Here is a 26,055-nt window from a genome sequence, read left to right on the forward strand (position 1 = left end):
CGCCCCCGCTGCCCCGAGTCTCCGGCCAACCTCCGACTCCATTGTCCCCTCACTCGTGAACTAGACCCCGAGGTACTTGAACTCCTTCACTTGGGGAAATACCTCCTTCCCTACCCGGAGTGCGCACTCCATCGGTTTCCTGCTGAGAACCATGGCCTCAGATTTAGAGGTGCTAATCCTCATCCCAGCCGCTACACACGCAACTGCCAAGCGATCCAGAGAGAGCTGAAGGTCACGGACCGATGATGACATGAAGACTAGATGTTTCATTCTATATATATATATAGACATTGACCACATTTACATGCATTTAAGAAAATTATGTGTTCGGGATTTTTGAAGAAAGCGGCGTTCTGAAACGTCACGTAAAGGCGAGTGCAGCCATTTTATGGATTAAAAGGCGGTTAAGAAAAAGCGATATATCACACATGGTTTTTGTCAGAGAACATGGCTTTATGTGCTTATGTTTACGTGTAAGTGCCATTTACATGTTTCTGAAGACTGAGCATGTGTGCTCAAGTGTGTCGGTGGTTCCCCGAAGTCTGATGTAGAGAAAACCCCATCTATCTATGTATGTGGGCTATCTGTCGCACTACAGAGTGAATGCCGCGTTCCTGTCTTCAGCAGCTTTCTCGGATTAAATGGCTTTCTGGTGTATGTGAGCTTTTATTATTTAATATTCATTGAAGTTATTACTCCACCCCCTGCGCGACGCCATTAACGACATCTCTGTTGTTGAACCAACATAGTTTGAACGATGGATGTGCAACATAGTTACTAGGGTTGCGGGAAACAGTTGTGATTAGCTAGTTGATTTCTCCAATGATGCATCGCACTATGGTGGTTAAGCCGTGAGTTACAGCATTGTATGGCAAATGCACCCCTGGATAGCATAATTTGGTGAGAAATGTATTGAATGCATCACTATATCTTGGCACATTTGACCACAGTTTCAGACATTGTTGAGATATCTTCTGAAACTCTTATAGGAGATATGTGTGGATAAAGATGCAGACTAAATAGGCTCCAGACACTGCTTTAGACATGGAATATAACACATTTTATGAATAACTGACATCTTAAATTGACTTCAGTCACACATACAAGCAAATCATTTATTGTTTTAATTAGGAGCAACTCAGCATAGCTGAACTGTGACAGTCTGTCTCACTTCTCGCAGAGCTGTGTGTGTGTGTGTGTGTGTGTGTGTGTGTGTGCATGTGTGCACGTTTCAGAGTAAGTTTGTATTAAATATGCGTGTTTGCATAAGAAAGAGAAGACAACACCAAAAAAGAAAGATAAATGAAGAGACAGCCTGACAGTCAATTTCTTTGAATATGTTGCTCTTTCAAATAAAAATGAATGGGGACGGACTCTACAAAGCTCCGAAAATGACAGAAAAAGCACAATATAAGTATCAAAAAGTAGTCCATAAAACTGGCAAGCTTTATTTCAAGTCTTCTGAAGACAAATGGCCGTTTTGTGCAAGAAACCGTAATTTGGCACGTCAAACCTGACGCGACACGTTTTGGTGTCGTATTTGAATACGAATAAGATTTTAGAGCAAAAAGGGAGAGGATTTTCATCGAAAAATTACTTTTGGTCTGTTGCACACATATCATTTGGCTTTACAAGACTTTTATGACGCCTTTTTGTTCCTATTTGAAAAGAGGATGTCCTTTGATGTTCCAGGGAAGAAAGAAAGTCATAATGACAAGAGGGTAAGAAAATAATGTCAGAATTGTCATTTTTGGGTGAAATATCCATTTAATTTCAAGGCTTTGAAGAATGTCTCACCCCATATTAATCATAATAACAAATTAAGCTACATATAACACTTTATTTGCCTTTTACTTTTTATGACATCGTGAAATGATGTGTATATTGATTGTAAATAATTGTTACCAATACAACTAAAAGCGCAGTGCCTACAGGGCTAATATACAAGTCAAACATTCAAATGAGTTGAGCCAATGAGTCGACTATTAATATTTACTGCATAGTTTACAACAAAATGTATATATGCATCGTTGGTGGTCAGTTTAGGCTATGTAATGTGAGTGTGAGAGTGTTTATACCATGAGGATGCGCCGGTAGCTGTCTCTGTCTATGCCCCACAGTTTTAGGTCAGTCTTGGCTTTAACTGTAGCAGCTCGTGGAGTACCGTATATCAGAGCCAACTCTCCAAAACTGCCACCCTCTCCAATACTGGTCACCCATTCACTGTTAACATACACCTGAGGAGAGAGAGAGAAAATTACCATAACATAATGCTGTTGTTTCTTAAATACATTTTAATGCATCAATTTTATGTTTTATTAAAGACAACATGAAATTACTTTCGCAATGCATTTAGCTGCCATAATATGACATATTTACAAGTGAAGCTATAAATAATATAGGGTTTTATTGAATTGTGGAAAGGGGTAAAACATGTTAGGCTTTGACATTATTGGTTTAAATAATTTGTCCCTGCTCATGTGGCCTTGCTGTTGCTTCAGAAGTAGAGAAATGATTTTGGTGAATCTCAAGAAGAAATGTCTGGATATATATAATAATGATGATAAAATCATATATATTGCATTTACTGTTTATTTTAAAACCTATTTTTTAAGACCGTTAATGTTAATGCATTGTGTCATTATTTTAATGCACATTAAGCAAATCTTCCACCTAATTGTCATAACTGTACTACAGAAATAATAGTAATTAAAGAGTTATTATCATTTATATAATCTAAGTCAGCCTTAACTTAATTCTGTAAAACAAAAACTACCATAATGTGGTATAAATATAAATATTTACAATTATTTTATCAAATAATAAGTCATTGCTTTTCCCATTAAAGTTACAAAATAATTAATAATATATATATATATTTGTTTGTATGTTTTTCACATTAAAGTAACAAAAAATAAATCCAAAATATATATAATTGCTTTTTGGCATTAAAGTAACAATTTGTTTTAATAATATATCACTGTTTTTTTACATTAAAGAAACAAATGTACAGTACTGTGCAAAAGTTTTAGGCACTTGTGAAAAAGGTTGCATAGTGAGGATGTCTTCAAAACTAATGACAAATAGTTTGCCTTTAAAACAGCACCAATTCTTCTAGATACACCTGGACACAGTTTGTCTTGGTTGTTGGCAGATAGGATGATACAAGCGTCTTGGAGAATTCGTCCCAGTTCTTCTGTCTATTCTCAATTGCTTCTGTCTCTTTAATGTAATCTCAGACTGACCCGATGTTCAGTGGGGGCTTTGTGGGGAACATGACATCTGTTGAAGGGCTCCCTGTTCTTCTATTCTAATCTTTTCTATTTGCAAAAGTAATGTTTGGGAGTCTAACATTTATATTTCCTATTGACACACTAAAGCTGAAGATACAAATAATTATTTTATGACAAATGTTTTTGTGAAACATCTTAAGTGCCTAAAACGTTTGCACAGTACTGTATATACAGTTGTTGAACACATACATTTACATACACTTAGGTTGAAGTCATTAAAACTATTTTTTTAAGCACTCCACAGATTTAATATTAGCAAACTATAGTTTAGGCAAGTCGTTTAGGACATCTACTTTGTGCGTGATACAAGTAATTATTCCAACAATTGTTTACAGACAGATTGTTTCACTTTTAATTGACTAAATCACAATTCCAGTGGGTCAGAAGTTTACATGCACTAAGTTAACGGTGCCTTTAAGCAGCTTGGAAAAGTCCAGAAAATTATATCAAGCCTTTAGACAATTAGCCAATTAGCTTCTGGTAGGAGATGTGTGGACCTCCACAAGTCTGGTTCATCCTTGGGAGTAATTTCCAAACACCTGAAGGTACCACGTTCATCTGCACAAACAATAGTACTCAAATATAAACACCATGTGACCACGCAGCCATCATACCGCTCAGGAAGGAGATGCATTCTGTCTCCTAGAGATGAACGTAGTTTGGTGCAAAAAGTGCAAATCTATCCCAGAACAACAGCAAAGGACCTTGTGAAGATGCTGGAAGAAACAGGTGGACAAGTATCTATATCCACAGTAAAACAAGTCCTATATCGACCTAACCTGAAAGGCTGCTCAGCAAGGAAGAAGCCACTGCTCCAAAACTGCCATAAAAAAAGCCAGAATACAGTTTGCAAGTGCACATGGGGACAAAGATCTTAATTTTTGGAGAAATTTCCTCTGGTCTGATGATATAAAAATGTAACTTTTAGGCCATAATGACCATCGTTATGTTTGGAGGGAAAAGGGTGAGGCATGCAAGCCGAAGAGCACCATCCCAACTGTGAAGCATGGGGGCGGCAGCATCATGTTGTGGGGGTGCTTTGCTGCAGGAGGGACTGGTGCACTTCACAAAATAGATGACATCATGAGGAAGGAAAATGATGTGGATATATTGAAGCAACATCTCAAGACTTCAGCCAGGAAGTTAAAGCTCGGTAGCAAACGGGTCTTCCAAATGGACAATGACCTCAAGCATCCCCCCCAAAGTTGTGGAAAAAATGGCTTAAAGACAACAAAGTCAAGGTATTGGAGTGGCCATCACAAAGCCCTGACCTCATTCCGATAGAAAATTTGTGGGCAGAACTGAAAAAGTGTGTGCGAGCAGGAGTCCTCCAAACCTGCCTCAGTTACACCAGTTCTGTCTGGAGGAATGGGACAAATTTCCAGCAACTTAATGTGAGAAGCTTGTGGAAGAATACCCAAAACATTTGACCCAAGTTAAATAATTTAAAAGCAATGCTGCTAAATACTTACAAATTGTGTGTAAACTTCTGACCCACTGGGAATGTGATGAAAGAAATAAAAGCTGAAATAAATAATTCTCTCTACTATTATTGACATTTTGCATTCTTAAAATAAAGTAGTGATCCTAACTGACCTAAGGCAGCGTTGCCCTTTTTTCCATCCTGTTGCCATTTCTTCCCCAGGTTAACAACACACACGCACCCAGCCGTCCACCAGCCGTCCACATTCATCAGACCAGGCCACCTTTTTCCATTGCTCCATGGTCCAGTTCTGACACTCGCATGCCCATTGTAGGCACTTCCTGCAGTGGACAGGTGTCAGCGTGGGCAGTCTGACCGATCTGCGGCTACGCAGCCCCATATGCAGCAAGCAGCGATACACTGTGTTTACTGACACCTTTCTATCATGGCCAGAATTACGTTTTTCAGTTTTCAATTTGTACTACAGTAGCTCTTCTGTGGGATTGCACCAGATGGGCTAGCCTTCGCTCCCCACGTGCATCAATGAGCATTGGGCGACCATGACCCTGTTACCAGTTCACCGGTTGTCTTTGTCAAAGTCGCTCAGATCCTTTCGCTTGCCCATTTTTCCTGCTTCCAACACATGAAATTCAAGAACTGACTGTTTGCTTGCTGCCTAATATCTAATATCTTTTAATTTTGAGGTGAAATATGCCATGGACATATTCTTGACAGGTTTCATAGGATTCAACTTATTACATTTAGATGAAGATTATGAAAACAAAACACGTTTTGTCTTTAGACATGGTGTTTAAGACCATAATAAGACCATGGGCATTATGAAAGTAAAAAGGGCCAATACTGTTTTCATGTTATCTTTAAGGATTATTTAATTTCTCGTTTCATCTTGACAGTCAAGGGCATTCATATTCCTTCTATCTTCCTATACTGGTCTGATTCCTCTACGGTTTCTCAAGAGAAATCAGATTACATGTCCACCTTGAGACTCTCTGCTGTTTCATCTTCCATTCTGGCATAACCACAAGATGCTACTGAGGAAGACCAAGAATATCTCACTCAATCAGTGTGTGTGTGTGTCACTGTGTGTTTTTTTAACAGCCACATACAAAGAGCCTCTTTCTCATTTTGTACAGTGGCTGGTGTGGTTTCACCTGCCGACACACAATCCACTTGTTGATTTTATGAGGGGAGATTAAAAAATGCGAACACACAGGGCAGAAATAAGCACTCATCTTCTGTTGTGCCCAGGCCAGGCACTCTGCCAGCCATCCGAAACACATTCCACAGGTATCTGTGCTCTCCAGACTGGCCACTGGAACAGGTTTGGGTCAGGGCCTCATCAGAGCTGGCCAGAGCATACAGCCCATGAGCAGATGGCCAACGTTTCAACTCAGGTGAGAGATTGTGCTTTTAATACGGTATTTATAGATTGTTGTAATAAGCTTTGTGTCACCTAATTACTCATTATTAAAGAATATTTGGGTTTGTTCAAAATTTAACCTATTTACTTTCTTAATGCACTTTTCTGTTTGTTTTGTGCATGATACATCCAACATGATCACATGGGAAGTCGGCATGCTGTTTTCGAAAGTTCTGGTACCCTAGGATCGGCGAAAGTATGCCGACTCACTGACATGCGACATTTCCCACCAGACATTTTTGCATCAGTTTCAATGTGTTGACTAGCAGCACACTGCGTCACCAGCGTGAGAGACCCGGGTTCGTATTCACACTCAATCCAGGAAGTAACCCTGTTTGCTTAATCAGTGATGAGTGTGATTCCGCATTTAATTTTTACTGCACTAATTGTTAGGTTTGTAGTGTCCAGTCCATAAAATATGCATTCCTCTTCACTGTATTACATCCTGCATAGCTGAAAGGAACACGCTTCACAACTAGCTTTTGGATGACCTCTCCTGGACATAAATGGTGTTGACACGTGCTTATACGCCCTCCAACACTTACCATTTTGGCCACTGGTGTTTTAAATTTTCGCAAGCATATATCGATTTTAGCTAAAGAAAAGTCGTCCTACTCTTTCTGATTTCATTGTGAGATCAGGCTGATTCATAGATGATCTTTTATAATAATGAAACGACACTACTTTTCTGCCGACATCACACAGGCCAAATGGGATATTGGATAGGTATTCTTTAGAGCATGTGAGCGGTGTGGAGTAAGTTGTCGTTCCGCTCAAATATTTGCTTAGGTTTGTGTTTGCTCAACTCCAATGCTCAAGTTTAAAAGTTATCAAATTTTCATGAGCCATCCAATTTCCAATGGATAAATCAGGTCCAGCTTTTTTCTTATTGAATATCCTATTTCACTCAGACATACTGTACATTACTGATGTAAAACAGTTTGGAAATAATTGCCAATTGCATTGCTACAGCATGCAGTTGCTAAAACGGGCTTCGTGCATTGCTATGTGATTTCTAGTATGGCATGAGTGGCTACTAGGTGATTATTCTTTTGAAACATTGTGATATGTGAATACTCCAGGGTCAATAGCTCAAAAGACAGCATTTGTGGCATCATTTTGATTACCTTCTGTCCCTCCTTTTCTTTAAAAGCAGCAAAAATGTATGTGACAGTGAGGTACTTACAATGGAAGTGAATAGGGCAAATATTTTGATGTTTTAAAACACAGAAATGTGGTAATTCCCAATGCGCTCTAAGTCCTCCTGGTGGCGGAGGATGAATCTCAGTTGCCTCTGCTTCGAAGACTGTCAATCCGCACATTTTATCACGTGGCTTGTTGAGCGCGTTACCATGGAGACATAGCACCTGTAGAGGCTCACGCTATTCTCCACGGCATCCACGCACAACTCACCACATGCCCCACCGAGAGCAAGAACCACATTATAGCGACCACGAGGAGGTTACCCCAACGTGACGCTACCCACTGTAGCAACCATGGCAACTGGTTGCTTAGGAGACCTGGCTGGAGTCACTCAGCACGCCCTGGATTCGAACTTGTGACTCCAGGTGTGGTAGTCAGTGTCTTTACTTGCTGAGCTACCCAGGCCCACAGAGGTTTACTTTTTTAAGAAAAGTAAAAGAAAAGGAGGGACAAGTCAAAATCTTTTTGTGGTAATCAACATTACGCCACAAATACTGTCGATTGAGCTTAACTAGTATTGAACCCGAAACATTTCTACCAGGGTCTGCCAGATCCAGCTTCAGTCCAGCCCGATGTCCTACTCCCACTGCTATGTGTGTTTCTGACTACTAACTGCAGCCTGTGCCAACCAGACAGAAAGTGAGGCTTTGATGATCACTGACTGCATTTTAGACTTCTACGATGGACTTCAAAGAGGATGAACTGCTACCAGCTCTTACAGTAAGATCTAGGATACTTTACTGTCCACTGCCTTCACCACGGGCTTAGGATGGTCCCCAACGAAATTAACTGCCAAGCTTCCAGCCAGACTCCAAGGCACACCTCGCTGACCTCACCCAGCATCTTCTTGGTCATAGGACTGACTACACTCTCTTATAATAGAATAAATAGACAATAAATGAATACCAACTAAAGCCTTATTCATCCAAACCAATGGACATTGCCTGTATGTGCACTTCTGCAGACAATTTGGGATGGAATTCAGACACTTAAACATTAATCTTATAGTTCATACAAAAGCCTTTAGTTTAAACATTGGCCACGAACATCCACTCAGTATACCTACTAAAAACAAGACTTGTATTACACATAGATAACTAATATTGGCATTGTATTCCTGCTGTTTTTCCCAAGGTTATTTTTCTCCATTATCTACATCTTAAAGAGTTTTGTGTTCCTTGCTACAGTCGCCTTCGGCTTGCTCACTGGAGGCCTGAAGACTATAATTTATAAGGCATGCTTTTTAATCTCGTTATTCTTTATAACCACACAATGAGATATTTAATAGCATAATGTTTTGTTACAGCGTAATTTTCTGTAAAGCTGATTTGAAACGACGTGTGTTGTGAAAAGCGCTATTTTAAACACCGAGCAAGTGTTTTCGTGTTAATGAATTCCAAATTTAAACGCACACACTGCAATAGCACACAGTCAGATGTGCTCCAATGTCACAGTAGATTTATGCTTTCTGCTAATGAGAGACATTCAAGACACATCTTCACATTCCAGCGTGTTTGTGGATTTTGGGGGTGTTAATGAAGCCCAGCTTGCACACATACACAAATGAGAATATGCATTTTGTGCATGTGTCCGACCAGCACTGGTAGGGTGTACTGAGTGAGTCGTGATCTGTTCTCAATTGCTCTGCTGGTCTCAGCACACTAGCTTTGACTCAAGAGCTTCATACGCAGCAATCTGATGTGGCACTGACCCAGTGCTGACTCAGCGTGCCCTCAGAGCTCTTCCAGAGCAGTGGAGAAATATTACCACTGATATACTGCTGCAGTCACCGGATCGCTGACCAACAGACTGAGGACACACAAGACTGTTGATGATATAACGAATACAAAGATGGTGTGTAAGTTCAGTTAAAGGGGTAAAAGGGAAACATGTATCTTTGCTCTTTTGAAAAGAAAATATAAAATAAAAACTACTTTTCAAAATCCGTCACGGTAATGACATCACAACCATGAGCTTATTAGCATTTGACCGCTACATTTACATATTCGGTTTTCAGCAACTTAGCCCTGAAAGCTGCAATGTTCTGCTTCTAGCTAATTGGCCTGATCTGATCCTATTTACTAGAGAACCAGCCAGGAAATAGGAAAACACTCCAGATTACACAGATTAAAGAAAATTCTGAATAAAACTGAAGGACTTACAATGAAAGCTATTTTAACACTTCTTGTCCTCTCTTTAAAAAGGGTCAAAAGGGCTTCTTTGTGCATCTAATAGTTCACTTGAACTGTATCTGTGTTCTCTAGGAAAGTAAAACGGAGTCCACAGTCAGAGTTACAGATTTTGTAGAGTCAAAAAAGGACAGTGGGTAAGATTTTGTCACATACTTTGTTGAAATGGTCAAATATTTTAGAAATTCTGGTGATCTTGTTAATTCAGATGAATCAATTAAATATTTCTATTAGTAAAACATGCACTGGTTAATGTACACAATAAGACCAGTGGCGTATATTAAGGAAGTACTGTAAATAGTTTAATTTCATGTTGTCTTTAACGATTGACTATAGTTATGAAATACTGAACTCACGTCAACTTCCCCTTGATCAATCACATAAAAGTTGTCTCCTTCATCACCTGAAATGGAGAAAGAAAATAAACCATCATGAGTTTAGTTTGATCAACTGACTTTAGTGACAAAACCTCAGTTAAAACGCCCTATAGGGAGACATTGGAGCGCCCAAAGAATGTAGAAAAGGAAGTCCTGACTTAGGCTGGGAGTACACGGTACGATTTTCAAAGTAGAGGTCTCTGCGGAACAATAATGGGCGTTTCCCAATCTGTGGCCATTTTTTATACTGGGATGGGCGTTTTACAACTATCCAATGAAAGTACGGAATCTCAATGTAGTAGGCAAATCATGTAAAGAGGATGAAAAATGCCCATCCTGATTGGAAATGGCAATATTTGTTCTGCGGAGACACAATTATCTTATTTTCAGCTGTGATGCGAGCTCCCGACTGATTTTTCCTGTCGGGAGAAGACTGGAAATCGTTGGTGCTTCTGTGGTCGCAGCTCGCATCATGTGAGAGGAATTGGGAGCACAGCCGAGTGGCTCACGAGCTGCTTGTGACTAGGGATGTCAACTTTCAGACATTTTCATTATCGATTGTCGTGGAAATTAACGATCAATTAAATGGTAAATGGTCTGCACTTACTGTATATAGTGCTTTTTTTAGAGGCTTAGAGGTTACCAAAGCGCCTTACACTGTCACCCATTCACACACACCAATGGCGGCAGAGCTGCCATGCAAGGCGCTAGCCTGCCATTGGGAGCAACTTGGGGTTCAGTGTCTTGCCCAAGGACACTTCGGCATGTGGGAGTCACGTGGACCGGGAATCGAACCACCAACCCTGCGATTAGTGGCCAACCCGCTCTGAGGTACAGCTGCCCCTCGATTAATCGTTAACGCTAATACCGCAAAACGCACTTGGCGGACTCCAAATAATATGTGCATGTAGCCTACTGTTTAAATTTAGGTATTGGCATTGTCCTCTTAAAATATTCTTAGTTCAGCTGAATATTTATTCTATATACACATGATAATAAACATGAAAAATGAGCACATTTCAGAACTCGCACCGTGTACACCCGGCCTAACAGATAACCTTAATATACAGACATCGCCTGTCAGTCAACTCGAGAACACACATGCGCATTAGCTAGACCAGAGTTTTTTAGCATGAGCAAAAGAAGCATAATTTATAATAGCATTGCTGATTTAAAAACATGTTCTTTGATCGTAATTTTGACCAATCGTTTTGGAGATTTCTCTATTCAAGTAGATAGAAACTGTACATTTATGCCACTAGTTTACTTGAAAATAGCTTCCCTGGCCTGCCCAGTGTTCCAAAGATGGTCGCCGAGTGGACTGACTTGCCTTGAAAGGGACTTTGCCAATGGTCAATTTAATGATGATATATGTGAAACAGATACTTATTTTGCACAAATGATTTACTCAAAATTTGCTTAAAAACATATGAGAATCAAAAATGTGTTTTATCAATCAAGAAGGACAATTACTGTCTGATTATTTGGTGTAGCAGACCTCTAGTCGTCATCCATTTTTCTTAAAAAATCCATGAAATGCCTTGATAAGTGCAGTTTTATTTACAGAGTTGATGTATATATCCTGTTGTAACGGGAAGTTTGGGTGGGATATACTAAAGTGCTCGTCCCTTTGTTTTAGCAAATCGGCTTTAGTTTACTAGATAAGATTACTTGATATTGCTAGTCAGTGGCAGATGGTATTGGGGGAGCTAAATGAGTGCTGAAAGTTACTTATGTCAACGTTTAGGAGTACACTAGCTTAACAGACGTGGACTAAAAGCCATTAAGTTCCCCTTTTGATTTCATGGGCTCTTTAAGAAAGATAATTTCTCTCTTTCCCAGATTCCATCTCTTTCCGACTCCCCATTTCCCAAGAACACACACAGCCGCACATATCAAAGATAAAAGATGGCACACCACTTTAAATACTTCAGCACCTCCCAGGGCAGTGACATCTAAATTATTCCCAGACTTCATCCTCTACAGCCCATTTGAGAGTTTAATGGACATTTGGGTGTGCCAGAAACCAGGAGCTCTGATTACCAAGTTAAGGGCTGTTACATGAAGTGATTCTATAGGTTCACAGGGGCTTTGATGTGTAAGTGTGTGTTTAAGTTGGTGTTTGGGGTTCTGGTGGCAAGTGTGTGTGTTTGTGTGTGCTGAAGAGTTAAAAGACTGATGTGATCAGTGCACTCCTGGGTTACGCGGGTTCACGGGGGCTGATTAACACCAAACACAGCAAACGCTCATAAATCACACAAGCAATTTATCATAACACACTCACCGATTGCTGGTGCCCTCTCCCTCTCTTACCCCACTCCCCCTCCCCCCCTCCTTTTCTCGCTCTCTCTTCTTCAAGCCATACAGCTCATTTTTCTTAGTATTGTACCTGTCTTCCTTTCTTTTATCACCTCTCCTCTGAACTTTCTGTTTTTTGGCCAGCCGATCCTTGTGTCACTGTGTGCAGTCAAATATTTCACGAGAACAGAAGTTCGCACACACTGTTCACACAACAACTCTGCACATTCCTAGTTTTAATTTTATGGGCAATCTGCCCATGTTAGATAAATGCATCGAACCTCTGGTACAAGATCTGTATTGCATATTGTAAGCTGCTTTTGGGTTTGACATTGGGCACCTTTCCTTCTTACATTACTGAATTAACTTGCACTAAAATCAAATTTGCTCATTTGGTCATTAATAGTTCCTTTTAACTGTACTTGACGTGTTTAGTATGTGACTTATATTCAGGCATGACAAAGTATTGCATTCTTACATTGTGCGTGTGCCTTAGCTGACTCTTGAGGCCTAATTACTATTGCTCCATTGTTATTTTCAGGACAATTAAAGGGATAGTTCACCCAAAAATTAAAATGATCTCATCATTGACTCCCATCCCATGTGTGTGTATGACTTTCTTTCTTCTGCAGAACACAAATTAAGAAACATAGAAAATACCTCAGCTCAGTAGGTCCTTAAAATGCAAGCGGATGGTGATCAGACATTTGAAGCTCCAAAAATCACAGACAGTCAGCATAAACATCATCCATACGACAGTAGTAAGCACGTTCACGAGAAGGTAGGGTTCGCGCGGTCTCCCGTGTGATGTATTCGCATTGTTACAGACGTAATCTTACATTCTTCTCTCAATTGAGACATGCAGGATAAGCACACAAACGCACCATTGTGAAAAACATACAGATACAAATACAGATCTAAATGAAAACCATTGAAGCTTCTGTACAGCATTCTTACTTCCTTGTAAACAGCGCTGCTCTTCTGAGTGTCACACATGCGTCAGTTTTCACATGCAAATGCCACACACATACTGCTGCTGATTGGAAGCGATGCTTTGAAGTTAAAAAATGCTTAAATATTGATATTTTTTGCACCAAAAGCAAGCATATCACTTTAGAGAACATTAATATAACCGCTGGAGTCATACGGATGATGTTTATGATGACTGTCTGTGATTTTTGGAGCTTCAAATGTCTGATCACCATCCGCTTGCATTTTAAGGACCTACTGAGCAGAGATATTTTTCTTTATTTCTTCAAATGTGTTGCGATGAAGAAAGAAACTCATACACATCTGGGTTGGCATGAAGGGGAGTACATGATGAGAGAATTTTCATTTTGGGCGAACTGTCCCTTTAAGCATATTTTCCTCCTCCCTTGACTCTCAGCAGCCGACTGTAACGAGTCAAAACACTTTAGACTTTAAATCTTAAAAAAGACTTTAAAATTCTTTAAAACTTTTTTAAATACTCATTTTACGATTTATTTAAATTGTAAAGAATATTTGTACATTTTAATTGTGTACAATATAGTTGCATTTGTTGTAATTAATTTAATTTATGGCGATTTTAATAATGATAATAAACACTAATAATAATAATAAATCCACATGTCCAGATAGAATGATTTAATTACTGTATTACACTATTATTATTACTATTATTATTATTATTATTATTATTTTCCACATTGCTGTCATTTTTGCCAACAATGTAATTAATTGTCATGACAATAAAGTCAAAATATACATTTTTAATGGTCCTAAAACAGGCTTGTTGTTTTAATATCAATAATAGTCTGTGTGTGTGTGTGTGTGTGTGTGTGTGTGTGTGTGTGTGTGTGTGTGTGTGTGTGTGTGTGTGTGTGTGTGTGTGTGTGTGTGTGTGTGCGTGTATTTATCACTTTGTGGGGACCAAATGTCCCCATAAGGATAGTAAAACCTGAAATTTTTGACCTTGTGGGGACATTTTGTCAGTCCCCATGAGGAAAACAGCTTATAAATCATACTAAATTATGTTTTTTGAAAATCTAAAAATGCAGAAAGTTTTCTGTGATGGTTAGGTTTAGGGATAGGGTTAGGGTCATGGGATAGAATATATAGTTTGTACAGTATAAAAACCATTATGTCTATGGAAAGTCCCCATAAAACATGGAAACACAACATGTGTGTGTGTGTGTGTGTGTGTGTGTGTGTGTGTGTGTGTGTGTGTGTGTGTGTGTGTGTGTGTGTGTGTGTGTGTGTGATATCACACTTCTTGTTTATCCATACCTTGCTGGATTACTGTCTCCCCAGCAATATGAGTGACCGGAAACATGGCATCAAATATGTCACTGGATAAAAAGATAGAGACATTAGATTAATGCATACAGTCCATTAAACACACAGACTTTAACAGTAAAATCAGTGTCATCTTTATTACTGGAAAGACAAGCGGCAAGTACATGCTGTTGTCATGGAGATCAAATGCTACATGACCCGGTCAATGCTACTGTATCATACCCTTGCCGTCATATAGACCGTTTATACACACATGTCCATACAGCATATTGTTTAATGTATAAAAATGAAAAACTAATGATGAATGCTCATATTCTGTTCTTCATGAGGCACATCCTTCAAAAGAAACAAAGTCACACAACCGTGCTTGTGTGAAAGCAACGAGTGTTGTAAGTGTTACAAATTTATGACCCTAATAATGCACTTCCATTCTTTGTGTTTCATCGCCATTGCTGTGACTGTCACTACACATGACCTCTGACTCTATTCCCACAAAACACCTCTCCGGTTACTGCTGCCGGCTGTAAACAGTGTTTATTCAAGAATGCTGCTGTTGTGTTGTCAATGTCCCTGTGGTTGTGTTTATGTTCATGTTGTGTTTGAAGGCTGGTTGCGTAAATATCGGTGTGTGTTTCTGTGTGAGAGGAATGTGTGAGTTGTATGGGATTGAAATGATATGAAGGTAAGGAAATAATGACAGGTTTTCCATTTTTGTGCTTTGAATTATTCCTCTTAAACGAGCTCCATTAAATTCATATTCATGTTGTAAATATAAAAGTAGTAGAGAGTAATATACTTCAGAAGAAATGGTAACACCATGATTAAAGGCACAAGTACAAATAATGGAGTGTCTGGTAGGTGGTCCTCAGTTAAAAGCACTTGGTTTTTTCCATTTGTTTTAGATGTGTACTGAGTGTAAAGGATGTTTGTTTAGAAAGTCCCACCACTCACATGAAAGCTCTCTTCGGTTTGCATGTGGGTATTCCCCGGCATTTAAACCTATCCACAACCTGCGGAGTTACAAGAATTACGACTGCAATGGGACACAATGATGCCTCCCTGGAGATGTGGGCTGCAGCAAATCTCCCATGGTTGGAACGGCATTGTATGTAGAGGTCGACCGATAGTGTATTTTGCCGATACCGATAACTAAGGTGGTGGGAAAGGCCGATAACGATTAATCGGCCGATAGTTTTTAAGATATTTAGAACGTTATATAAAAAAAATTGTATTCTTTCCTTACTTGATGGGCACAAACAAAGAGTCCTAAATGAATAAAACCTCAGATGCAGTTTATTGTTCAACCAAAATCCCCAAATAACCAGAAATAATTAATATTTGGTGCATAACGCTAGACTTTTAAGTATAAACAAGCCCGAAATATACCGGGGACTCTTATTTTGAAATTAAGAAATTATGAAAAACTATCGGCAGCTGTCGGCAGACATTTTTGCCGATAAAGATAAATCCAAAAAGCACTATAGGCACGATTAATTGGTAAAACCGATATAACTGTCATGTCTTGTCCTGTCTTGTCATGGTATGTCTCGTTTCTGTTCTTTCCCTCCACTCTGTCGCCCTCTGCTGATCGTTATATGTTACTTTCCCTCTCCTTTCCCTCCGCTTCCAGCTGTTTCTCATCTCCCCTTAATTCCTCGTTAATCCTCTTCCCACCTGTTCCCCCTTTCCTCTGATTTGCTCCCTACTTCTCTCCCTGCTCTCGCTGCATTCTTTGTCAGATTCTCACTAGAGAATCTCTCACTCTAAGCAAACTACAGTCCTGTTATCTCTGTCCTGAGTCCTGTCCTGTTGGCATCCGCTGTCATCTCTCTCTGTTCGCTGCTAACCATCTCCACTATTTGTGCCCAGTTATCTGACGCTACAGGAGAGTTGGTATCCGCTATCCACCCTCGACTCCGGTCGGCCCTTGGGAGAGATCCACAGCCTGTAGTTGCTTCCCCGCTTACCCTGACTGTTACCCAAGGACTCGCTCTGAGACTACCAGGAAACACTTAATGGTTCTGTTTATTATTCGCCCTCTCTGCGGGTTGTTTGTTTGCATACCTCTCAAGGAGAAGACTTTGTGTTTGACATTATTCCCTGAACTTCATTAAAAGACTCTGTTTCTGTTATATCGCTTTTGGGTCCTCACTTACCTCCATAACAATAACGGTCTACCTCTAGTTGTATGTAGCTGATAAATGAGCCAGGATGTCTGATCACACAAGTGATGCTACAAGGCGCTATTGATGATAAACTTAAAGCATCAGGAGAAGGAAAGAGGTTAAGAAGGTAGCTGGAGATAAGCGGAGGTATTTTCTCATTTTAGAAGGTAGCTGGAAAACCAAATTATACTTTGGCCTCATGGCACTTGCACTGGAAGTCAATAGGACAGGTTCATAAACTTTAAAATACACACTGTGTCAAACATTTTGACACAAGACGAAAACATTACACATGTGTGGCAGGGCGGAGGGCGGGGCCGGGTCGTGATTCTACACACCCGGTCCCTTATCAGGCTAATCAAGCCTCCGAGAGGGATAAAGGCCGACTGCGGAGGATTGTGCGGGAGAGAGAGATTGTTTACGGACATGTCCGTCATGTTTGTGTTGTTGTCTTTTGTTTAAGTTTATAATTAAAATCTAATTTATGTTGTCAAGCCGGTTCTCGCCTCCTCCTTTCCATTGAACTACGTTACACTGGTGCCGAAACCCGGGAAGGAGGAGGAATACGCCGTAGTAGAGTTCTCGCCACTACCGTCCACCCCAATGGAGCAGCCGCGGCCATCTGCCGGGGGACGAGGAGCCCGGCCGCCTGAAAGCGGACAACGGCTGCCGACCGCGAGGGGAGAAGAGGTTCCTAACCGACCGCCTGGAGCAGTCAGGGCCGCTGCCAGGGGTGGAGGAGTCCCCTACCGGCCGCTGAAACGGGGAGGGGAGGGGCTCGCTGCCGACCGCCTGGAGTGGGAGAACCACTGCCAGGGGTGGGGGAGACCCCTTCTGTTCCTCAAGAATGCGGCGGGGCATTCTGTCCGCCAGGGGCTGGAGGACTGCCTCCGATCCGCCCAGAGAGGTGCGGCTGTCGTCCGTTAGAAGGTGGAGGAGCGGCCGAGGAACAAGCTACGGCATATCGGAGAACTGGCGAGTAAGTGTTTTTTTTTTTTCATCTCTCTCTCCTCTCTCTCACTGCCGCTCCGCGTTGGCCTTTTCCCTCTCGTTTAAATTTTCCAGTGTTTTTTGGGGGGGTACTACACTGTTACAAAGTACCCCCCCCCCCCCCATTTTTATTATTTCTGTTTCCCTCCCCTTGTCCCCTCTCTCATCCAGATAGACGGGGATACTGTAATACTGGATATTACTTGACACAGATAAGGTTATTTAGCAACTGTATGATGCTAAATGTTAACACATACAATGTTTACATCCTGTGGCTTTAGTTTTGAAAAAGTGTGTATTTGAATGTTTTTGGACTGGCCCCATTCACTTCCATTGCAAGTGGCTTAATGTAATTCCATAATATACCACAAATGCTGTCGATTGTGCTTAACTTGTACTGAACCCTGTACATTCCTTTAACCAACAAGATGACTTTGGTCTAACATCTTCACCAGAAAGATTATGCAAGTCGAACACCTTCACCAGCTATGATTGGCTGGTGAATAGCATTGATATATTGTACTGGATATGCCAGAGTTTACTTGTTTTGGTCCTGGAGGTGCCCAACACGACACATTTTGGATGTCTCTCTTATCTAACTTGGATGTCACTCAATTCTGCTCATGGAGTTTCTTCTGATGAACTAATCGGTAGAATCAGGTGTGTTTGATAAATGAGACATACAAAACGTGTTTCAGGATCAGGATTGAGATACACTTGGCTAGACCAGCACTAACCAGAATAAACCAGCATGAAATTCATGCTGGTCTACGCTGATCGTTTGAGCAGGCGAAGGGATTAAGAACCGAGACAGAAAAGAATATGAGAGTGCAACAAGTGTTTCATCTGAACCTGTCCATAAAAGGGTGGGAGGAAGACAAGTTGGTGAGTTTGAGATAAAAGTCATGTTGGAGGTTTAGAGAGATTGTAAGGGGGTGGATGTTTCTCACCTTCTGAGACACAGCAGATTTGGGGTGGGATAAATGACATAATATGAGATGTGTCAATGAGGAGGTTTAAGTCACCATTAAGGACAAGTAGAATGCGGCCTTCTGGAAAAAGCCTGAGCAGAGTTTTCACAATTCACATCCAAAAACCACAAAACGATGGGCTGAGTGATGCTCACTGCTGTGAATAAATCACTGACTGTTTAGTTTTCAATTCATCAAACCATCAACAGTCTTGGTCCACTTCTGACCATCAAGTCTGGTCCACATTGCAGGTCCAATTTTGACCATCAAAACACCCTCTACACTGCGAGTAAATCACTTGTATATGCGACCAAATTTTGCACTAAGCGACTAAAATATTTAGTAAATATTCAGATTTTATGTGTTGGTTTCTATGATGTTTTGTGTAGTGTTGATGAAGAATTTAAGTGCTGCAATCCTTTTACTGAATAAGAAGCTGGCAATTAAGAAGCTGGATTTAGGGGCCTGGGTAGCTCAGCGAGTATTGACGCTGATTACCAGGCCTGGAGTCACGAGTTCGAATCCCAGGGTGTGCTAAGTGACTCCAGCCAGGCCTCCTAAGCAACCAAATTGGCCAGGTTGCTAGGGAGGGTTGAGTCACATGGGGTAAACTCATAGTGGTCGCGATTAGGGGTTCTCGCTCTCAATGGGGCGTGTGGTGAGTTGTGCGTGGATCGTGGAGAGTAGCATGAGCCTCCACATGCTGCGAGTCTTCGCGGTGTCATGCACAGCGTGCCACGTGATGGGATGCGTGGATTGACTGTCTCAGAAGTGGAGGCAACTGAGACTTGTCCTCCACCACCCAGATTGAGGTGAGTAACCGTGCCACCATGAGGATGTAGTAAGCAGTGGAAATTGGGCATGCCAAATTGGGGAGAAACGGGGATAATAAACAAAAACAAAAAAAGTAGCTGGATTCAGCCTCGCTGAAGGAAATTGACCTTATTTGGCAGCAGTGGGTCCGGATCTGTCGTGATGAAGCTGTCACCATCACTTTAGTTCAGCCGTAAAATGGCATTGACATTGCATGTAAATACAACTCTTACTTCAGCTAAATTTTTCACTGGAGTGGGAATAATATATGCAATAAATATTTGTACAAGCATGTCATACACATTATACAAGTAAAATTTTCCTTTTGCTTCGTTACATGTATTTTGTGTCCAAAGAAGAGACCCAGGCACCCCATTTACATATCATCCTTTCTGTTCCTTTCAAAAAGATCAAAAGAAACATTATTTCTAATCATATATTGCACAGATGGTGCAACTATTCTTTTGTTAATGTGTGCTGCGCTCATTCAACCACAAACATTTTCTTGTGGAGCTGTTGGATCTCTTAAAGAGAAAGTACCAATTTATCACATGTAATCCATATCAATGTAAATCACACAAGTGCTTATAAACAAGTTTCTCATCAGCCACTCCCACAGTAAAGGCCAAACCACTCAAATTGCACAAAGTCAATATATTCTGTCAGATTCATATCTGTAGTTCTTCCCAGCAAAAACGAATATAAAGGCTCATCCAAACCTCCATGAAAAAAGTCCTTAAGTGAAATTTAACCAAAGCCCACCAAATGACAAAGCCCACAGAAGTCCATTACATACTCCTCCAGGGGACGGTTCCTCTGGCGAAGACAGAAAAGCGCAACTGCTGGGTTTATCGTTGTCGGGTTAGTTTTCTGTTACGATGATGAGATGAAGAACCCAAGTGCAGCTTTATTTAGACATCCAAAGTGAAAACAAAACAGAAATAAGAACTAGAACGAAAGCCAAGACTATGACTAAAACTAGACCTGACTAAGAAGACAGACCGACCGACCGACCGACCGGGAAGTGATGTTACCAATATAAATCTTGACAAAGGACACAGCTAATAAGAGTGCTTAAATACACAAGGATTAACAAGGTAACAAGACGCAGCTGGGATACAATCCGGGAAGGAACCAAGAACTAAACTACAACAAAAGAACAAAACTACCTTTCAAAATAAGAGTCCAAAGACACAGACACAAAAGAACATGTTACAATATTAAATAATTTAACAAAAAGGCTCATGCCGCATCTATGCAAGGGTTTGATAAAAATGTTTGTTTTTTTTGTTGTTTTTTTGCATAGTAGTTTTGACAGTAGCACTTAAATTATTCTCTATTAACTCTATTTTCATTATTCGGTTCTAACCTTGGGAATATTTTTTTAACATGTGTATGAAATTTCAAACAGTGACAAGCTTGTATCATTATTAAAAATGCAATTTCATTATATCATATTTGATATCATGTCAAATTGATAGCATGTGAAATCATATATGTGAAAATGATATATAGAGATAGAGCAGAACATCCTAAAAATAATGACATGTTGAAGAGACGGTGGTGATGACACTGAGCATAAACAAAGTGGTTTGTAAATAACTGTTTCATGTGCATACTTGTGACCACACATCTAATGAGGCTCCTAAATCACCACCTTTTCCTTTCCTGTCTTCTTTAATTGATTCTCGCACATTCAAAGGGAAAGAGTTAAACGCGCATACATCGTTGATTTTGTTTACAAGCCTGAGCCTGCCCTTTACTATCAAACTTTGAGAGAAAACACAGCGTAACACAAAGGAACAAACTCTTTTAGCTCAGCAGCAGTTAGATGGTAAAAGCCATTAGAAAGTGGGTTTAAGGGCAGTTGAGGTAAAGAATGAGAGATAAAAAAAAGAAAAGATATGAGGAGAGAGAATGAGAGAGAGAGAAAGCACCTGGTCCTCTTTGTCTCTTTAGGTTGGGGCCCCCTGTCCTGTTTACTTGTTTAGTTCTGTCACTCTTCATGTCCCCTTAGGGCCCTCAGAGATGAGTTGAATGAGGGTTAGTTCACCCTGTTGATGGGTTAGTTCACCAGTTCACCCAAAATAAGTTTTTTGGTCCTCATGTCATTCCAAAACTGTAATGTTTTATAGTATATTATTTTATATATATATATATATATATATATATATATATATATATATCATGGAATTTTCATCTTTAAAAACGGTACGGATAAGTGGCAACCGTAATGTAAAGCTTTAATGGCAAAGAAACGTTATAATCAGTGAAGTTACAAGAGAAAACTAGGAACGTCTGGTTTGTGGCATCTGATTCAGAATGTCCTGAGGGTGTTTGCTTTAGAGGCATGTTTCTTGTGCGTGTGGAGGCTGTTAAAAGATGACAGAGTCATGGTCTCACTCACACACTGGTGTACTTTTACAAGTGGCATTAAGCAGACTGTGCTGGCACTGAGATGCCTCACACATACTAAAAACAGCTGTTGAATGTGGATAGCGTTTTACAGATGTTTGCATACTCACTGGGGATATACGCTAATATTTAAGGAAACGGACCTAGAGAGAAATGGCCAAGCTGTGGCAGCATCTCTTTGCATTCGCACTGGCAATTCAACAATAAGCAATTGCTTACACCCCATCAACTAGTTGATTATAATGGGAGCATTCTAGTTTTGACACATCTGGCAGTATAGACCGGATGGGCTTACCGTGATTTGCCAAGTAGGACGTGTTGTTGGAGCAACATCCAAACAACGGCCATGCAACTACATTTTTTACCAACCTATCATTTCCTTGTGGTTTTAGGGGTAGTTACTGGTAAGGGTTATTGTGGCAGGGCGGAGGGCGGGCCGGGTCATGATCATACACACCCGGTCCCGTATTAGGCTAATCAAGCCTCTGAGGTTAAAGGTCGACTGGAGAGGATCGTGCGGGAGAGAGAGATCGTTTACGGACATGTCCGTCATGTGTGTGTTTGTGTCTTCTTTTAAGTTTATCATTAAACCATTATTTATATTGAAAAGCCGGTTCTCGCCGCCTCCTTTCCATTGATCACGTTACAGTTATGAATATAGTTTGGACAAAAATGTTGTTCCCGGACCAACAAAAGATGCCCTACTTGACAAAATCACAGTCACAAAAGTAGATGGGGTGTCTGTGTAGTGGGGACTTGTATCACTCAAATCAATCGAATAGTTTAAATGCCGTTCAATAATTAATGGTCAAAATGTACATGTCAAACCATCGAGTAAATACACAAATGTGTTTACGTAGCGCTGACCTGGTTTCATAACCGATGGCATCTGAGACATCTGATAAACTGTCATTAACAACATTGCTGTGGATTATCACAATCTCACTGTATCAGTGTCAATATCACTGAGGGGTTGAGTGGAGAAACACACACCGCTAGCATAAACATATTTAAATACACACACATTGCTCTTATCAATCAGAGGAGCAAATGTGCAGATTTGTGTTTATGCACACTGCAGACGGTTGCTACGCGGCAGGGAAACCCCATCTTTAATGGGCGGCGAGCGAAGTATTTTTATGCATTCTGCGTGTAATTTTGCATCTGTTTTGGACAAACTTTTTCCTAAGGGATATATCTGTTTGTCTGAGCTCTAAGTCTGCAGTCTATCTGTCTAGTCTATCTGTCTGTCTGTTAGTCTATCTGTCTGCCTGCAAGTCTGTTCTTAACGATGGATGGATTTAAATGACAGTACATCCAAACCGAATTCCAGCCAAAGGAATAAAGCTCAAATAAATACCATAAGGCTGCCAATTTCAGTGATGACTGTAATATAGTGCAATGACATCAGCCTAAAAAATTTGCCTTAGTATCGAAAACAGGATTTTTCATGCTCTTTAGAAATCTCTCAGTCCACCCTGACAATTCATCAAAACTAAGCTGCAGAAATGGGTTATTCTGAATTCTTCACATTATGATGTCACAACTGAACTCATTAACATATGGCCGCTCATATATAATATCAACGCAAATCGAGCGCAACAATGCCTACCCACTTTTTCAGCCATCTTGGTTGTAGAAGTATTTTTCCCATTCATTTTTTCCCATAGGGATTTCATTAAATCCTTCATAAAAGAGTTTTATTACATGAACCAAACCAACCAGCTCCAAGGTGAATCATAACACTACAAAATTTTCTTTGAAGCAGAAAACTATTTGAAAAGATGCAAACACTTAACATCTTTCATGAGGGAATAAACTACAATCCCATGAAGCATTGCCAGTGATGTAATAAAATAAATTTAAAAAATTATATAAAACTATTAATTTAAAGTCAAGATTACAAGTATAGAAACAACATATTTCAATTATATTGCAAATTGTTCAGATAGAGTATATGCAAATGTATAATTAGTTTGAGAGTGTAGCGAGATTGACTGGGATTACGTCATTCACAGTGTGTCATGGGAGTGGGCGCGGTTGCTGCAGAGCTCTTTTGGTGCACTTTGTTGGCAGCGATTCTCTGATTGGTGCATTGTTTCCCTTCAGGATCATGGGCAGTGTAGTTATGCTATTTAACATGATTTTTTTTAAATGCAGTTGAAATAACACGGACTGATGGCTTCAATTTAAGCATTTACCATCAATTAAAAACCTCAAGGTATGTCTATCTTTAACGGTTTATAATGTAAAATTAAAAATCTAAATAACATAAAAAAAATTATGGGATTTAAACTTTTTTAAACATGTTTTTCTAAAGATAAAAAAAAAAAAAAAAAAAAAAAAAAATCGCTCTATTTTGGTGCAAGAAACCTTGACTTACACTATAAGTTGACTGACATAAAATGATACAAAAGTATAGAATATTACCCTTTTAAAATCTATTAAATACATTTACAATTTACATTTATGCATTTGGCAGATGCTTTTATCCAAAGCGACTTACAGTGCACTTATTACAGGGACAATCCCCCCGGAGCAACCTGGAGTTAAGTGTCTTGCTCAAGGACACAATGGTGGTGGCATGGGGATTGAACCAGCAACCTTCTGATGACCAATTATGTGCTTTTGCCCACTACGCCACCTCCACAAATAAAAACACACCTACATATACCTTCTCCCTTCTTCCATCAAAGGGCATTCTAATTAAACCAACACTTCTAACTCTTCTTTCTGTCATTATTATCAATAAAAGCAACCACATACAGACACACATACAGTACCAGCACAAACACACACATCTAACCTTACAATGAGGTTCAATGCACAAACGCACCCTACATACAAACAGACACACAAACAGAAAAACACCACACGTGGAGAAAAAAACAACTAAGAAAAAAGAAAGAATGCAGGAATGTTTTAGAGGCAGAGAAGACCAAAGAACAACAAAAGGAAGCCAAGCAGAGACCAGAGAAAAAAAGAGAAAGCGATGTTCAATGGTAAAAATGTGTGTTAAGCATTGACTTAGCAGTGAGAACTGAAATTCAGCGGTCTTATTAGACCGACACAGCAACATTGACTCAACCAATGCCGTTTGTTTGGAGCGGGAATCTCTGTTTGGCCGTTCAATGTCAGACAAATGGAGTGTTTGAGAAACCTGTTTGAAAACAGTGAGAAATGACACACTTTGATATTATGACCAGCAAGTAAAAAGATCCACAAAGACAATTACTGGTGTGTTCAAATAAAGACCATTTTGGGTCCAATGGTTTTAGCTCATTAACAATCCCTTCTTGGGTTTGAACCTGCAACATATGATTTACCAACTCGCATCACTAAGCCACACCACCCCAATTAATTCAATTCCCTCTTTTCTTAGCTATATGGGGCAGTGGTGGCTCAGTGGTTGAGGCTCAGGTTTACTGTCCAGAAGGTCGGGGGTTCAAGCCCCAGCACCACCAAGATGCCACTGTTGGGCCCTTGAGCAAGGCACTTAACTCCAGGTTGCTCTGGGGGGATTGTCCCTGTAATAATGCACTGTAAGTCGCTTTGGATAAAAGCGTCTGCCAGATGCATAAATGTAAATGTAAATGTATTACACCTCTCTCTTTCATTCGGATGTACAAGCACCTTAAAATAAGGACTTATTCTTGAACTACACAGAAAAAAACAGCAGAAGTGTTGCGGAGCTCTGTCTTTTTCATGTTTCCATATCATAAGACAGATGGACTCACCTATGCACACTCACACAGCATTAAAGCAGTAAAAAAAACAAATGAAAGCAATCCAGACACACTGCCTCCATTGGAAAGTTTAGTCTCTGAGCAGCAGAGGAACAGACTGATGTGTCTGAAGCAGAGAGCTCAGCACAAATAGCTCACCCCTCTGTCCGGGGTTAATGGGAAAAGATGTTTACACTGCTCACAGGAGGAGAGGAAAGGAAAAGACGTCTAAAAATGCTGGAATTCCACTAACTGAAACCGAGAGCCAGCAGAAGATAGATCCCAGCACTAGTGAATAACAGGAATTCAGTTGCATGTTTATGGCACACACTGACAAGAAATGATGCAAGCCTTAAAGAAGCAATATGTAACATTGACATCAAGGAGCAATATGTAACATTGACATCAAGTGTTTAAAATGGGTACTGCAGTCCAAATTGAAAATATTGGAGAGAGTTGTCTCCCCCGCCTCCTC

General features: G+C 40.2%; 1 protein-coding gene across 1 annotated transcript in view; it reads right to left on the reverse strand.

Moving 5' to 3' along the window:
• LOC127647801 (cAMP-dependent protein kinase type I-beta regulatory subunit-like) overlaps nt 1–26,055 on the reverse strand; it is a 68,533-nt gene that overhangs the window by 21,846 nt on the left and 20,632 nt on the right. Inside the window, exons 5-7 of the mRNA XM_052132270.1 lie at nt 14,493–14,554; nt 9,906–9,952; nt 2,079–2,237 (exon numbers count right to left, since the gene is read on the reverse strand). Of these exons, the coding sequence (XP_051988230.1) occupies nt 2,079–2,237; nt 9,906–9,952; nt 14,493–14,554 (268 nt within the window). The remainder of the gene's footprint in view (nt 1–2,078; nt 2,238–9,905; nt 9,953–14,492; nt 14,555–26,055) is intronic.

The sequence above is a fragment of the Xyrauchen texanus genome, chromosome 8, assembly GCF_025860055.1.
Source record: "Xyrauchen texanus isolate HMW12.3.18 chromosome 8, RBS_HiC_50CHRs, whole genome shotgun sequence".
Taxonomy (NCBI): Eukaryota; Metazoa; Chordata; class Actinopteri; order Cypriniformes; family Catostomidae; genus Xyrauchen; species Xyrauchen texanus.